General features: G+C 43.2%; 1 protein-coding gene across 1 annotated transcript; it reads right to left on the bottom strand.

The window, feature by feature from the left end:
* Positions 1–1,947: 1,947 nt before the first annotated feature.
* LOC106592120 (zinc finger protein 664-like) lies at positions 1,948–15,802 on the bottom strand (the record flags this gene model as incomplete). Its single annotated transcript, XM_014183426.2, has 2 exons — positions 14,450–15,802; positions 1,948–2,606 (listed from the first exon to the last, which is right to left on the bottom strand). Coding segments are annotated over exons 1-2 (1,158 nt in total), but the record flags the coding sequence as incomplete, so codon positions are not given.
* Between the last annotated feature and the right edge of the window lie 1,127 nt (positions 15,803–16,929).

The following is a 16,929-nucleotide window of genomic DNA, read 5'->3' as shown; positions in this document are numbered from 1 at the left end:
TCCACTCGGCTCGCTGCCTCTCAGATCAAAGGTTGGTCCATCTGCTCCGTTCCCGAAGTGTGGTCTCCCTGAAATCCCAAGTTAGAGGGATCCCTGGTGCACCATTTACCCAGGTCACAAGGAGCGGTCACCAAGTGAAGATTCACATCCCCAAATGTGGTTGTTATTTTCTTTAATATCAAATGAGAGACAAACTTATCACACAAGTCAGAGTTATTCTTAAACTAAATCTTTATTCACTTATAAGGCAGCAGGTCAATACAACACACACATATAATGTGAATCAATTGAGTGCTCTATGATAAATGATGGCTGGTCGACGAATCACCCCCAGATGATTCGTTGAGAGCCCCGAGACAAAAGTACAAAGGTATTTTAAAGCCAAGATACACCCATTTCAACCTACATGACCAACAACAGATGTATAGAACGGGTCACAAGGTTAAGATTTGTATGAAAGATACTTATAATTCTCAGCAGCCAGTATCTGCTGTAAAAACAGTACTCTTTGTGTAGAGACCAGGGTCTGGCCCTGGGGTCATCTCTCCCTGGTACCATATAGAACAGAAACATTAACTCATGCTCTGGAATGCAGTCTCTTTAGGTTATCACCCAAAAGACATTGTAAATCTCCTATCAGCGTTTTCTCCCAGAGGCCCATCCTCAGTAGAACACACAGACACAATAGTTATAAGAACCCTCTATTCTGTTGCATAAAAGTATAATAACAATCTTGCAATTTTGCTCTCACAGTGTCCACTGAAAGTTGACTAGTAACAACAACTGGGACCTAAAAGACACCCACCATGAGACCCACTAAATCTGCCCAAGAAGAGGCAAACAAAAGAAAAACCCACACCAAACTTAAAGACAGGAAGTAAACCAAAAAGGTGGAGCAACTAAAGGTGTTGACTCTCCACATGTATCAAGACAACTGGAGCACTGGGCCAGACACTCTTAAATAGAACCTGGACCAGCTCAGGTGAAACACCTTCCCACTAACGAGATGGACAAGCCAGCACAGGTGTAACACATACTGACTAACGAGGTGACACCAATCAGTGCGTCCTACGTGCTAACGAGCTAGACGTGCTAATGAGCTAGCTAGACGTGCTAACGAGCTATACATGCTAACGGGCTAGACGTGCTAACGGGCTAGACGTGCTAACGGGCTAGACGTGCTAACGGGCTAGACGTGCTAACGAGCTAGACGTGCTAACGAGCTAGACGTGCTAACGAGCTAGACGTGCTAAAGTCCAACCTCAAAACATAACATGGAAAAACCAAAAAGACTAACACCTTAAGAGAATGCTTACCATCAACAGAAAACAACTTCCATTTCACATTAAAATCAACTACAATGCTTCACCTTCACCAATATAAACATGGTGTCTACTGGCTGTCAACAATTAAAAACAAGAAAACATTTTTTTCCCACAATTTTTCTATCTATACAATCACATAAACAGTACTCTTTCAATTCAGAGCCTGGATTTTTCCCCTGAGGCTAATATCCCTATCATGCTGAAATCAATTGAATGGGGCAAACGTTTAGGGTTCTACATTGTGAAATTCCTTAAAATACTCCTACTACAATGTTAAAAACACTCTACATTGTTATTTAACTGATATCACGAAATAACTCCTTCATGTATGTATTTTCTGATGTTTGATCAGAAATCTTTTACGAGAGTATCTCTTTTCACACTGATCACAGCTATGAGATTTCTCTCCTGTGTGTGTTCTCTGGTGTACCGTCAGATCACTAGATGCAGTAAAACTCTTCCCACATTGATCACAGCTATAAGGTTTCTCTCCTGTGTGTGTCCGCTGGTGTCTGGTCAGATGGCTAGATGCAGTATAACTCTTATCACATTGATCACAGCTGAAAGGTTTCTCTCCTGGCAAATTAATAAAATAATTCTCTCCTGTGTGTGAAGAATAAAATTTCCCACATTGATCACAGCTGAAAGGTTTTTCTCCTGTGTGTGTTTTTTGGTGCAGCTTCAAAGTCTGTGATGTTGAAAAGCTTTTCCCACAATCTGAACAGTGATAAGGTTTCTCTCCTGTGTGTACTCGCTGGTGTGTAGTCAGCTGGCTAGATGTAATAAAACTCTTCCCACATTGATTACAGCTATAAGGTTTCTCTCCTGTGTGTGTCCGCTGGTGTATAGTCAGATTTCTAGATGTAATGAAAGTCTTCCCACATTGATCACAGCTAAAAGGTTTCTCTCCTGTGTGTGTTCTCTGGTGTACTGTCAGATTGCTAGATTGAACAAAACTCTTCCCACATTGATCACAGCTATAAGGTTTCTCTCCAGTGTGAATTCTCTGGTGCAGCTTCAAAATCTGTGATGTTGAAAAGCTTTTCCCACAATCTGAACAGTGGTGAAGTTTCTCTACTGTGTGTACTCGCTGGCGTATTTTAAGTTCTGATGAATATTTGTAACGTTTCCCACAGTCAGAGCAGCACTGAGATTTCTTTCCTGTGGGTCTCCGCTGGTGTTTCTTGAGGTGTTCTGATCTGGAGAGACTCTCCTCTGCCTCATCAGCATCATGATGTTGTTGAGGCTCCCCAGAGGATCCACGATAGTCACATCTCTCTCCTGTGTGAACAACAAAGTCAGACAGATGGTTAAAGGCCCACGACAGCAGAAATCCACTGTTTATTTGAGGTAAAAGGTGATGCCCAGAGCATACCCATGAAGTTGTACAACCATTGATGTCTGTTAAAATATTTGACAATTATTTGCCGCCGTATGAAAATCAACCCAGAGTACCTCCAGGTGACTATACACAGATCTACCCTCTCATACCACTGACAGAAGAAAATGGAGATGCTACCACAATTATCCTCAAGGGGACTCCGATATGTGCTTTTCACCACTCAACCTTATGGTGACCCTCAACCATGGACTGGAAGAGGACGTGGGCCCGCCAGAGCCCTGCATGACTGGAACAACACTCAATGCTGGACCTGTGGGCATTTGGGGCATGCGAGTTCACAGTGTGGGGGAAATGAAAGAGGAAGAGGTTACAATAAGGGCAGAGGAAACTTTGGGTCTGGCAGAGGAAGAGGAAACTCAGCCACAGTACCACTCGCCTGGAGCAGAATATGCTCCCTGGGGCCACTTATGCCCTATGGACAAGGAGGACAAGTTAATGACAGAGAAGAGCCGTGGCCAATGGGAAATCACAACACCAACAGTTGTTATTTCCCTCAGAATCAACAATGAAGGAACAATAACAGGGACATGGGGACAGCCCAGGAATGTGTACTGGACAAAGACTTGTTTGATGAACCTCTGCTTGACTCTGACATGGTGCTGTTTGTTGATGGTTCTACTTATATAGATCAAAGCACAGGGAAGACACATGTAGGATCAGCTGTAGTAGATGTGGGAAGTGATATTGAGGTTATACGGCCCCTACCAGAACATTTATCACAGCAGATTTATTAGCTCTGAACACAGCTTGTGAATTGGGGGAAGTGAAGGCCCTTACTTTATACTCAGATTCAGCATAGTGGGGTTTAGAGAGCAGGAGAGTTGACTAATACCACAGACACACCTATTAAAAACAGACCTTATGTTGAACAGGTGATTGAAGCTGTGAAAACCCAACACATTGGCTATTGTTCATAACAGTTCATTTATCGTTGCGTGACATGTTTGTTATATAACATAGACAAGGGAACTCCACTGCAATCAGGGAAGTTCCCCTCCAAAAGGACCTTTTGTCCACCTTGCTATGGACTTCATAGACATGATAGAGTGAAAAGAAAGAAAGAGATACTGCCTGGTGATAATTGACAGGTTTACCAGGTGGGTGGAACCATCCCACTACCAACTGCGTTGCGCGTACAGTTGCAAAATTGCTAGTTAGGGAAATTATACTCAGGTTCGGAATGTCTGCAGACAATGGGACCCATCTCATAGGAGATGTGGTTGCCCAAGTGGCCAAAATGATGAGTGTTGACCAGAGGTTTGTGTCCATCTATCACCCGTGGAGTAACGGGATTACAGAGAGGGTTAATTAAATGATCAAAGGGGGGCTTGCAAAAGCCTGTCATTACACAAAAATGAGCTGGGTGGAATGCTTGCCCCTTGTCCTCATGAAAATGTGCAGCAGCCTTAACAACGGTATTGGGTGTACACCTTATGAGATGTTAACAAGATGACCAATGAACACCCCAGGGGTGAGACCTATGACTGACCGACAGATAGAAATAACTGAGACACTGTGTGACCATCTTGAGTACATGAAGGAACTAACCTCTGCTGTAAGTTTTCTCCACTCTCACACTAGCAAAGCAAACGAGGTTCCCCCAGGTGAAGACCCTGACGAGCTTCCCATAAACATTGGAGACTGGGTGAAACTACGAGTCCATAAGAGAAAATGGAACCAGCCAAGATGGATGGGACCCTTCCAGGTGACCATGGCAACAAAAGAGGCTGAGATCCACCGATGAGGAGGAGCCAGAGGAGAATCGGGGAAGACCACAGCCAGAGGGGAAACGGGGAAGACCACAGCCAGAGGAGAAACGGGGAAGACCACAGCCAGAGGGGAAACGGGGAAGACCACAGCCAGAGGGGAAACGGGGAAGACCACAGCCAGAGGGGAAACGGGGAAGACCACAGCCAGAGGGGAAACGGGGAAGACCACAGCCAGAGGGGAAACGGGGAAGACCACAGCCAGAGGGGAAACGGGGAAGACCACAGCCAGAGGAGAAACAGGGAAGACCACAGCCAGAGGGGAAACGGGGAAGACCACAGCCAGAGGAGAAACGGGGAAGACCACAGCCAGAGGGGAAACGGGGAAGACCACAGCCAGAGGGGAAACGGGGAAGACCACAGCCAGAGGGGAAACGGGGAAGACCACAGCCAGAGGGGAAACGGGGAAGACCACAGCCAGAGGGGAAACGGGGAAGACCACAGCCAGAGGAGAAACGGGGAAGACCACAGCCAGAGGGGAAACGGGGAAGACCACAGCCAGAGGGGAAACGGGGAAGACCACAGCCAGAGGGGAAACGGGGAAGACCACAGCCAGAGGGGAAACGGGGAAGACCACAGCCAGAGGGGAAACGGGGAAGACCACAGCCAGAGGGGAAACGGGGAAGACCACAGCCAGAGGGGAAACGGGGAAGACCACAGCCAGAGGAGAAACGGGGAAGACCACAGCCAGAGGAGAAACGGGGAAGACCACAGCCAGAGGGGAAACGGGGAAGACCACAGCCAGAGGAGAAACGGGGAAGACCACAGCCAGAGGAGAAACGGGGAAGACCACAGCCAGAGGAGAAACGGGGAAGACCACAGCCAGAGGAGAAACGGGGAAGACCACAGCCAGAGGAGAAACGGGGAAGACCACAGCCAGAGGGGAAACGGGGAAGACCACAGCCAGAGGAGAAACGGGGAAGACCACAGCCAGAGGGCCGAGACCAAAGGCCAGAAGAACCAACAGAGGGTTCAGCCACAGAACCAGAAGAGTCATCAGATGTCGAGGACACCATCACACACTATGGTTGTGAAACAAGAAAATCACAACCATAGAAACACATGCAGGGTATTTATTGCTCTCCAAATCCTACTGGTTCCCTTTGTGGACGGGGATGTGGACAATAATAAATGGGTGAAAGCAGTGACATACATAGGATTAAAGGGGAACACATCTGGCACATGGGCAATGCAACAGGTGACAGGTGTAAACTTTTCCAGGATGGAGGAATGCATGGGAGCACCTTTTGGATGGATGTGGGTATGCAGTGACAGGGGATACCTCACTTTACCTCCTGGATGGGGGTGGATGTTGTTATTTGGGGAGAACAGAAATGTACATGTTAAGAATTCTGGTCACCGACCTGATCAATGAGACAGGTAAAACCAACTCTGGGGAACTGAAGCGTGCCAAACGACTCATCCCAGACAATCAGGAAGACTATGGTCATGTCCTATGCCCGGGTGAGATTTTTGGTATGTCAGTCATTCCGTCCTGGGGTGTGGCTGTCCTGGGAAAGTGGGTGAATAATTGAACCTATTATTTACAGGCCCATATGAGTTTAACGATCCCAGGATTTAGCCAACTCTCATTAGATGTCCAACATCCGAAAGCTGTCGTCGGCCACCATGAGTTGGCTTTAGATAATCTTTTGGAGAAGGAAGGAGGACACTGTAACGTACTAGGTATTATTGATCCTGATAATTGTGTTCTGCTCCTCCCTGACTCCTCTGAGAATATGACTGCCATAATGGATCAGATCGCTGATCTTAGTAAAACTCTCAAAATCTGAAAAATCTGTCTTTGACAAAATTGGTGACTGGTTTAATGCTAAATTTGGAACTGTAATAGGGAAAGTTATGTTGACTTTGTTTTCATTGTTTACTCCTGTACTTGTAGTGGGATTGGTGATTTTGGCTACTGTTTGTATTTGGAAGAGAATGACTAACTGCTCTGGAACATGCTGGAGTGATGGTGTTGCTGGAAGCTGATGCAAATCGTGCTGAAGGTGAGACTGGTGCATTTCTGGTTTCTCTTAATCCCATTGTCCATCCAACTCATGAGGTTCATCCCAGGACTCAGGAGGAATGGGAATATAGACAGACTCACCCCACCACCATTCCAGGACTCAGGAGGAATGGGAGTATAGACAGACTCACCCCACCACCATTCCCAGGACTCAGGAGGAATGGGACTATAGACAGACTCACCCCACCACCATTCCCAGGACTCAGGAGGAATGGGACTATAGACAGACTCACCCCACCACCATTCCAGGACTCAGGAGGAATGGGACTATAGACAGACTCACCCCACCACCATTCCAGGACTCAGGAGGAATGGGACTATAGACAGACTCACCCCACCACCATTCCAGGACTCAGGAGTTGTTTCTCCTTTTAGCAGACCATCCCTGGGATCAAATGGATCCTGGGGTTTTGCCAACTCTGTTTGATTTCAGAGGAGAATATTATGATTGAACCTGTGAGACTTATTAGTCTCAGGGGGGGGAATGTAGGGGGTGGGTCCCAAAGATCCTCCCCATTATTGATTAAGGGGACTTTAAGATTCATATGTTTTGCTGCAGGCCTTATAATAAGATACTGTTGCTATGTGTCTAAAACCTCTGCCACTATACGTTGCACAAGCCATCTATATTAGTCTTTGTGGTTAAGCTCTGGCTGTTGTGAGTGTGCTGCAGGCTGGGTCTGAGTCAGACTGAAACTAGATAAAGAGAAGTAACCACTGTCTGGTTTTGACAGTTTGATCTTGTGTGACAGTGGACAATTCTAATAAATTCAGAGAAGCTACCGTACTAGGTTACCTTATAAGGTAACCTCAGCTTATTGATACACACATACATTGACATAGGTGATCATACCACTAGGGAGGGATCACATGTATAAAATCAGCTGGGCCTTTAGGTGGGGAGCAGAACTTACTCAGAAACATGCCTTATGTTCCTGCTGTCAACTTCTGTCTGCAATTACATTAAATAAAGGTTTGATTGATTTACTTTAAGAAGATATTGTCTGACTGCTGATTTCACCAATAAGCTGGGGCGGCAGCGTAGTGGTTAGAGCGTTGGACTTGTAACCGAAAGGTTGCAAGTTGGAATCCCTGAGCTGACAAGGTACAAAATCTGTTGTTCTGCCCCTGAACAAGGCAGTTAACCCACTGTTCCTAGGCCGTCATTGAAAATAAGAATTTGTACTGAACTGACTTGTTAAATAAAAGTTAAAAAAAAAAGCCAAAGAGGGACAAGGAACCTACCCCGACAACGCTAATGAGGAAACCGCTAGTTTTGGACGAAGGTTCAGGTTTTTACACAATGTGTTCTGAATATTACAACTTTGGATTATAATTGTAAGGCTCGTTTGAATCTCCTGCTTAATATAATGTTTGTGTTATTGCCACAAATCAACTGCTTTATACTTCAAGAAGTAAAATGCTCTTTGGCTAGCTTTTCCATCGGCCTTACAAGGAGTGTTTGTACATTTTGTGTATGCCAAATTGACCCATAACTTCACCTAACAACAACATAGACCTACTGTAGGACCCATAACTTCACCTAACAACAATATAGACATACCTGTCCTGATGACTCCTTGCTGTCCCCAGTCCACCTGGTTGTGCTGCTGCTCCAGTTTCAACTGTTCTGCCTGCGGCAATGGAACCCTGACCTGTTCACCGGACGTACTACCTTGTCCCGGACCTGCTGTTTTCAACTCTCTCTCTACCGCACCTGCGGTCTCTAACTCTGAATGCTCAGCTATGAAAAGCCAACTGACATTTACTACTGAGGTGCTGACCTGTTGCACCCTCTACAACCACTGTGATATGATTATTATTTGACCCTGCTGGTCATCTATGAACGTTTGAACATCTTGGCCATGTACTGTTATAATCTCATCCCGGCACAGCCAGAAGAGGACTGGCCACCCCTCATAGCCTGGTTCCTCTCTAGGTTTCTTCCTAGGTTCCTGCCTTTCTAGGGAGTTTTTAGGCTGGATTTCTGTATAGCACTTTATGACATCAGCTAATGTAAAAAGGGCTTTATAAAAACATTTGATTGATTGACCTACTGTAGGACCCATAACTTCACCTAACAACAACATAGACCTACTGTAGGACGCATAACTTCACCTAACAACAACATAGACCTAGGACTAATTTAATATTTCAGGTGAAACAAGGAAACTAAAATGTATTTGTAATGACATTTCATAACCTGATCACCAGATAATTTTGTGCATAATCCCACTAGGCTACTCTGTAATGTGTTGTCATTCTAAATGTCCTGAATAAAGGAAAATAGCTCTGTGTGTTGAACAATAGCTTATACATCAAGGAACAATTCTCTACACATTATGAGCTAAGTATTTCTGTGTTCAAACAGACTAACGAGACCCTACTGGAAATCAAGTAGACAATAACACATTATAAACATCAATTTGTTTACGAAGGTTGGATCCAACGTGGAGCACGGCATAACTGTCTTTAAGATGGCGCCAGAGAGCAAGGCTGGCGTTTTACGTATTCCCAACCAATTGTGTTTTTAAAAAATAATTTCTTTGCATTGTTAGGAACTTGTTTTTTTTACTTATTTTGTAAATAATGTTGTCGCTACCGTCTCTTATGAACGAAAAGAACTTCAAGACATCAGAACTGTGATTACTCACCACAGACTGGCAGAATCCATATTTTCCTTTAACGAGTCCGATGTGAACGATATACTGCTTTCTCGGGAACAGGCCCAGATCCCCGTCAATTGCGTGAAGCGAAGGTGGAAAAATAGGGGACAAAGGACAGGCTGCCTTCTGAGAATTCGTAGGCAATTGAATAAACCCCCACTTCCTTTCATTCTGCTAGCAAACGTGCAATCTTTGGAAAATAAAATCGATGACCTACGCGGAAGACTAAACTACCAACGGAACATTCAAAACTGTAATATCTAACGCTTCACGGAGTCGTGGCTAAACGATGACATTATCAACATACTGGTTATACGCTGCACAGGCAGGATAGAACAGCGGCGTCTGGTAAGACAAGGGACGGCGCACTATGTATTTTGTAAATAACAGCTGGTGCACGATATCTAAGGAAGACTCGAGCTATTGCTTGCCTGAGGTAGAGTATCTCATGATAAGCTGTAGACCACACTATCTATCTAGAGAGTTTATCTGTATTTTTCGTAGCTGTTTACATACCACCACAGACTGAGGCTGGCACTAAGACCGCATTGAATGAGCTGTATTCCACCAAAATCAAACAGGAAAACGCTCACCCAGAGGCAGTGTTCCTAGTAACTGGGGACTTTAATGCAAGGAAACTTAAATCCGTCTTACCAAATTTCTATCAGCATGTTAAATGTGCAACCAGAGGGAAAACAACTCTGGACCACCTTTACTCCACACACAGAGACACATACAAAGCTCTCCCCAACCCTCCATTTGGCAAATCTGACCATAATTCTATCCTCCTGAATCCTGCATACAAGCAAAAATTAAAGCAGGAAGCACCAGTGACTTGATCAATAAGAAAGTGGTCAGATGAAGCAGATGCTAAGCTACAGGACTGCTAGCACAGACTGGAATATGTTCCGGGATTCCTCCGATGGCATTCAGGAGTACACCACAACAGTCATCGGCTTCATCAATAAGTGCATCGATGACGTCGTCCCCACAGTGATCGTACGTACATACCCCAACCAGAAGCCATGGATTACAGGCAACATCCACACTGAGCTAAAGGCTAGAGCTGCCGCTTTCAAGGACCGGGACTCTAACCCGGAAGCTTATAAGAAATCCCGCTATGCCCTCTGACGAACCATCAAACAGGCAAAGTGTCAATACAGGACTAAGATCAAATCGTATTATAAAGGCTCTGACACTCGTTGGATGTGGCAGGGCTTGCAAACCATTACAGACTACAAAGGGAAGCACAGCCGATAGATGCCCAGTGACACAAGCCTACAAGACGAGATAAACTAAGGCAAATAACACTAAAACATGCATGAGAGCACCAGCTGTTCCAGAAGACTGTGTGATCACGCCCTACGCAGCCGATATGAGTAAGACCTTTAAACATGTCAACATTCACAAGGCCAGACAGATTACCAGGATGTGTACTGCGAGCATGCGCTGACCAACCTGCAAGTGTCTTCACTGATATTTTCAACCACTCCCTGTCTGAGTCTGTAATACCAACATGTTTTAAGCAGACCACCATAGTCCCTGTGCCCAAGAACACTAAGGTAACCTGCCTAAATGACTACCAACCCGTAGCACTCACGTCTGTAGCCATGAAGTGCTTTGAAAGGCTGGCCACGGCTAACATCAACACCATTATCCCAGAAACCCGAGACCCACTCCAATTTGCATACCGCCCTAACAGATCCACAGATGATGCAATCTCTATTGCACTCCACACTGCCTTTTCCCACGTGGACAAAAGGAACACCTATGTCAGAATGCAACAACAAAAAAATGCATGAAATTAAATGTATGAAATGTATGTTTCAACTGTATTACCCCATCAGAAACCAAAACATGAGCTCGTATAAGGCCACTGTTTGTAAACCAATACTATATGGCTGAGGAGTAGGGTCGATCCAAGCGTTCTGACCTCACAATGAGAGTAAAGCACCCAAGCTAACTGGCTATGGTTGGATAGCTTGCTAGACACAAATGAGAGAGAACCTCACTCTTACCATTTTACTTGCCCTAGCAGAGCTGGTTAGGCGGTTTTCATGTTATCCAGAACGTCGGTGAATAACTGTGCTGCTGGCAACAATTAAATTTGAGCTTTTTTGCAGACGTTTACTGACACCGGCCATATTCAATGGGTGTTGAGCGTCAGTAAATTCATCAGTTATTCTGCGCTCTGGTACTCAGACAAGAGTGCTCTGAAATCGGAGTAGAGAGCCAGAGCGAATTTATGAACACACCCAAATTAACAATGTCCATTGAGAATGCACACGACCTCTTGGCTAAGAATGACGTTAATAATCAAGTCAAGTTGGGTAGTTAGTTAGAATATAGTTAATATACTGGCAAGTTTGATGTATAAGTAGCTGATAAGAGAATTATCTAATAAAGGTAAATGAATCAATAATCCATTATGAATTAGTAGTTATGTAGCATGGATAATGAATAATAAACCTCTCTGGGCTAGGTGGGACGAAATCGTCCTACCTACTCAACAGCCAGTGGAATCCCGTGGCGTGTTATTCAAATACCTTAGAAATGCTATTACTTCAATTTCTCAAACATATGACTATTTTACACCATTTTAAAGACAAGACTCTCGTTAATCTAACCACACTGTCCGATTTCAAAAAGGCTTTACAACGAAAGCAAAACATTAGATTATGTCAGCAGAGTACCCAGCCAGAAATAATCAGACAACCATTTTTCAAGCTAGCATATAATGTCACATAAACCCAAACCACAGCTAAATGCAGCACTAACCTTTGATGATCTTCATCAGATGACAATCCTAGGACATTATGTTATACAATACATGCATGTTTTGTTCAATCAAGTTCATATTTATATCAAAAACCAGCTTTTTACATTAGCATGTGACGTTCAGAACTAGCATACCCACCGCAAACTTCCGGTGAATTTACTAAATTACTCACGATAAACGTTCACAAAAAACATAACAATTATTTTAAGAATTATAGATACAGAACTCCTTTATGCACTCGCTATGTTCGATTTTAAAATCGCTTTTCGGTGAAAGCACATTTTGCAATATTCTGAGTAGATTGCCCAGCCATCACGGGCTAGCTATTTAGACACCCACCAAGTTTAGCCCTCACCAAAGTCAGATTTACTATAAGAAACATTTTATTATCTTTGCTGTTCTTCGTCAGAATGCACTCCCAGGGCGTTTTGTTCGTGCGTTCAAGACACTATCCGAAGGGTAAACAAGGGTGACGCGCCCGACGCGTTTCGTGACAAAAAGAATCTAAATATTCAATTTCCGTACTTCGAAGCATGTCAATCGCTGTTTAAAATAAATTTTTATGCCATTTTTCTCGTAAAAAAGCGATAATATTCCGACCGGGAGTCGTTGTTTTCGTTCAAAGAGAGAGAAAGTAAAAACATGGGGTCGCCTCGTGCACGCGCCTCAGTCTCATTGTACTCTGACCGACCACTATCCAAATGCGCTAATGTTTTTCAGCCAGGGGCCGCAAAGACATCATTCAGCTTTTTCCCGCCTTCTGAGAGCCTAGGAAGTGTCACGTTACAGCAAAGATCCTCAGTTTTCAATAAAGAGAGTGAAGAAATCCAAGAAATTGTCAGACAGGCCACTTCCTGTAAGGAATCTTCTCAGGTTTTTGCCTGCCATATGAGTTCTGCTATACTCACAGACACCATTCAAACCGTTTTAGAAACTTTAGGGTGTTTTCTATCCAAAGCCAATAATTATATGCATATTCTAGTTTCTGGGCAGTAGTAATAACCAGATTAAATCGGGTACGTTTTTTATCCGGCCGTGCAAATACTGCCCCCTACCCCCAACAGGTTAAGGTACTGAATGGTTAGTCACATAAGGTCTAGTAGAGGGCCAGGACAAAATGTGTGTGTGTGTGGTGTTAGCAGGGAGATAAGAGAACAGTAGGCATCTGTTTTACCCGACCTAGAAACTTGGAGAGACTTTGGAGAAAATCGGGAGGTACCTCCAAGGTTTCTCTAATCTCGGGGGGAGAGCACAGACAGCGCTGGATAGTGATTAACGGTTGTGAGAAATCCGAGGAGTGTTTCATATATCTAGTGTTTGTGAAAATGTATGTGCGTTAGCAGGGAGGGAACTATAAAATAAATGTCTTTGTTATTTGGACCTCAGAACATTCTCTGAATAAAGCTGAATGAACCTTTTGCAGAAAGCTGAGTCCTTGCCTAATTATTAACCCATTGTCTTACAAACCTTGGGAATTAGTCAAGGCTTATTGATTGTTAATTATTATCATTGGGACAGAAAATTCCTTTGACAGTAGCCAACTAAAGTTAGGTAGCTAGCTGACATACTGGTACATACTGCTGTAAAGTTATGCTATGCGGTTTGTAAGGATAGCGTAGCTAACGTAATGTGTAATGTAACTTATTTGAAAAGTCATTACATTGGTCAACATTTTCTTAACATTTGTCATAATTAGTTAAAGCAATGAATTCATTTGTATCCGCTCTCTCGTCGGATTTTGGCTGCATATTTTCCGCCATTTTCTTCAAATCTGAAAATAGTTGAAGCCACGTCCATTTCCTGAAGAATTGCATTTTGGGCCCTAAAAACACAGAAATAGTGTCCTCTGCATGTATACTTTGTATTTTGGCGAATGTAGTACAACATCCAGGAACCATTGGCATGCTAACTATATCCATACTAACTATATCCATACTATGACAAATAGGCATTATATATAGTATGGTTAGTATGAGTATTCGAACACAGCCCAAGTCTCTGGGCAGCCATTTTGTTTCTGTTTTAAAACTAGGTTGCTCCTTTAAAAAAAGCCACACAATCAATCAACCAATCTGCAGTCCAAACAATAACAAAGCTGTAATTCCACCACTGTTTTGGTAATAAGATGATGGATGGGGCTGGAGAAATGTAACTAATTTCAAATTCATAGACAGAACTATGGATGCAAGGACTGACCATCCATAATATCAACATTATAGTTTTAACCATGTTGAGGCTATACAGTGTTGATTTACATTGTTTCTAAACATTGGAGTAAAAAAAGCTTATTTGGGGTTCTGATGGGGTACAACAGTTGAACTAAGCTCATGAGGCATGTGTTATATTCTTCAAGAATTAATGGCTATAAATAAATAATTTTAAAGAAAAAAATATGGATGTAGCAATTGCAGATTTCCCCTTTAACACCAAACATCAGTTCAACAACTGCAGTTTGTGCCTCTGTTTTTAAAACAGTACTTACGAGTGTTAATCAGGGCATGTTCATCGTTAGAACCATTGGACGCCTTATGATGCCCTTGGGAAACCGGGCCCAGATATCCAGTTTCTTCCTCCTCTTCCTTCTTCGATGTGACAGTCATCTCCTCCTCGTCTTTCACTCCAAAAACTGCATCCTCCTCCACTCTGAACACGTCTTCCTCTTCTTTTACAGTAACATCCTCCTCCTTCACTCTGAACACCTCTTTCTCCTCTTTCACAGTAACATCTTCCTCCTCTTTCACTCTGAACGGGTCTTCCTCTTCTTTCACAGTAACATCCTCCTCCTCTTTCACTCTGAACGGGTCTTCCTCGTCTTTCACAGAAACGTTTTTCTCTTCCTCTTTCACTGTAACAGCCTCACCCTCTACTTGTTTTTGTATTGTAACATCCTCTTCTACCTCCTCCTCTTTGACAAGACCATCTTTCTCCGTCCAGCAGGCCTCCTCTTCTTTAGCAGGAGGAGAGTAGCTTAGTGAACTCATGGTCCGGGATGTTAGCTAGGCTAATGCTAACTTAACCAGCCCGCTAGCTGACTAATAACAACACCGTAAATATGAAATGAAATCGGACAACTAGACGATAGAAGTGGGTTTAAAACACAGTGGCTAATATACACGAAAGCGTCTAAAGAGCTTTATTGGTTCGGCTATTTTGTCTAGCAAGCTACCGAGGTGGCTGAATAACTGTTGTTGCTGTTGAAAGAAGAGTTCCGTCCACTACTTTATACGTCACACCAACAGCATCGCCTTAAATTCCCACACCGCCATCTGCTGACTGGAGTGGGTAACGCAGTTGAGTAAAATGTATATTTTATTTTCAGACTACAAGTTAAAGTTTAAGGTGTAGGAAGCATGAGTTTTTACTCACCCGTGTAACAACACAGTGTGGTTAAAGACTTAGTAACTTAGTTGTAGTCATGATCTGGTTCCCTATAAGTACAAACAGTTATGTTTTTGCGTTGTTACATATTTCTTGACTTATTTCCGGATATCTTCTAAACTACCCACAATGCACTATGTGCTACAGAGTTTGTATGCTAGCTCGGTATTTAGCTCCAGCTTGTAAACGTCAGCCACACCTCATGCTTTCATATACTGTGTGTTTGTGATATCTAGTGGGAACGCATTAGCACGGTAGACTCTGCTGCCTTGTTGTCAGTAGGGATGTTACTTTTGATATCGGAGCTACGAGACCTGCGTCCAAATCGCTAAGCAGTAAACTTCAAAGCAGTGTACCGATGCCTGTATCACTTTATCAGCAGCACGTCATCAATGGCGTCTGAAGCTTCATTTCATCAAACAACCACCTGATTGGTTTGGTATTGGGCTTGTTCGACACTGCAGGCGACTGCCGACTGACTGATCTACAAATTCCCTGTTGCTGCTGTTGAAAGAAGCGTTCCGTCCACTACATTATACGTCACACTAGCATCGCCTTAAAGCCCCACATGATGTATTGTTACACCATGTAGGAGCAGTATAGACCTAGTCTGTTCATTATATACATCTACATGATGTATTGTTACACCATGTAGCAGCAGTATGGAGGTACAGTGGGGGACAAAATTGTTGACACCCTTGATAAAGATGAGCAAAAACGACTCTATAAAAAAAAAATCAAATACTGAGCTATATTGTGTCAAAAATACAGGGAAATGATTTTATTTTACACTAATACAATAGCTCAGAGAAAGAGAATTAGTTTAACATGTAATTCTCAAAAGGTAGGGGTCTGAATTATTTCCACCCATGTTTTCAATACTCCAGCACCTTCCCCTTGGGAGGATAACGACACTGAAATGTTTTATGAGATTAGAGAACACATTGGAAGGGATCTTAGACCAATCCTCCAAACAGAATCTCTCCATGTCCTTGATTTATTTAGTCTGTTCTTATGGACTGTCCTGTTCAATTCATACCACATGTTTTCAATGGAGTTCAAGTCCGAAGACTGAGATGGCCATTGAAAATGTTGATTTTGTACCCTATTAACAATTTCTTCGTGGATGTTGATGTGTCTCGCTGATCCACTTATGGCCAAGTTTCAGCCTCCGAGCAGAGGTAACCAGGTTTTGGGCTAAAATATCCTGGTAGTGGGTAAAGTTTATTTATTTATTTTATACAGTCATTTTTGCTACTCTTTATCAAGGGTATCAATAACTAGGTGCTTATTTTGATATCTAGTTATTTGACTGAGTCAGAAATACAGATGTGGAGTAGATGTAGAGTTTGTTTTAAATTCCAATAAAAAATCTGTACTAATCAAACAACACTTGTTGCTCTTTATACGTGTTGATATAATATTAATATTTAATGGAGAGAAAAACAACGTTTCCCTAAACTGCTTTATAATATTATAATTCAATGAAGAATAAAAATAGTTGTCCCTCCTCAACTGCGTTTCCTCCCTCCAGACAGCAGATGGCGATATGTGTCTTTCAGGCGATGTTTCTAGTGTGACGTA

The sequence above is a fragment of the Salmo salar genome, chromosome ssa02, assembly GCF_905237065.1.
Source record: "Salmo salar chromosome ssa02, Ssal_v3.1, whole genome shotgun sequence".
Classification (NCBI taxonomy): Eukaryota; Metazoa; Chordata; class Actinopteri; order Salmoniformes; family Salmonidae; genus Salmo; species Salmo salar.
The sequence above is the reverse complement of the archived record's forward strand: the minus strand, read 5'-3'. Positions and strand labels throughout refer to the sequence as shown.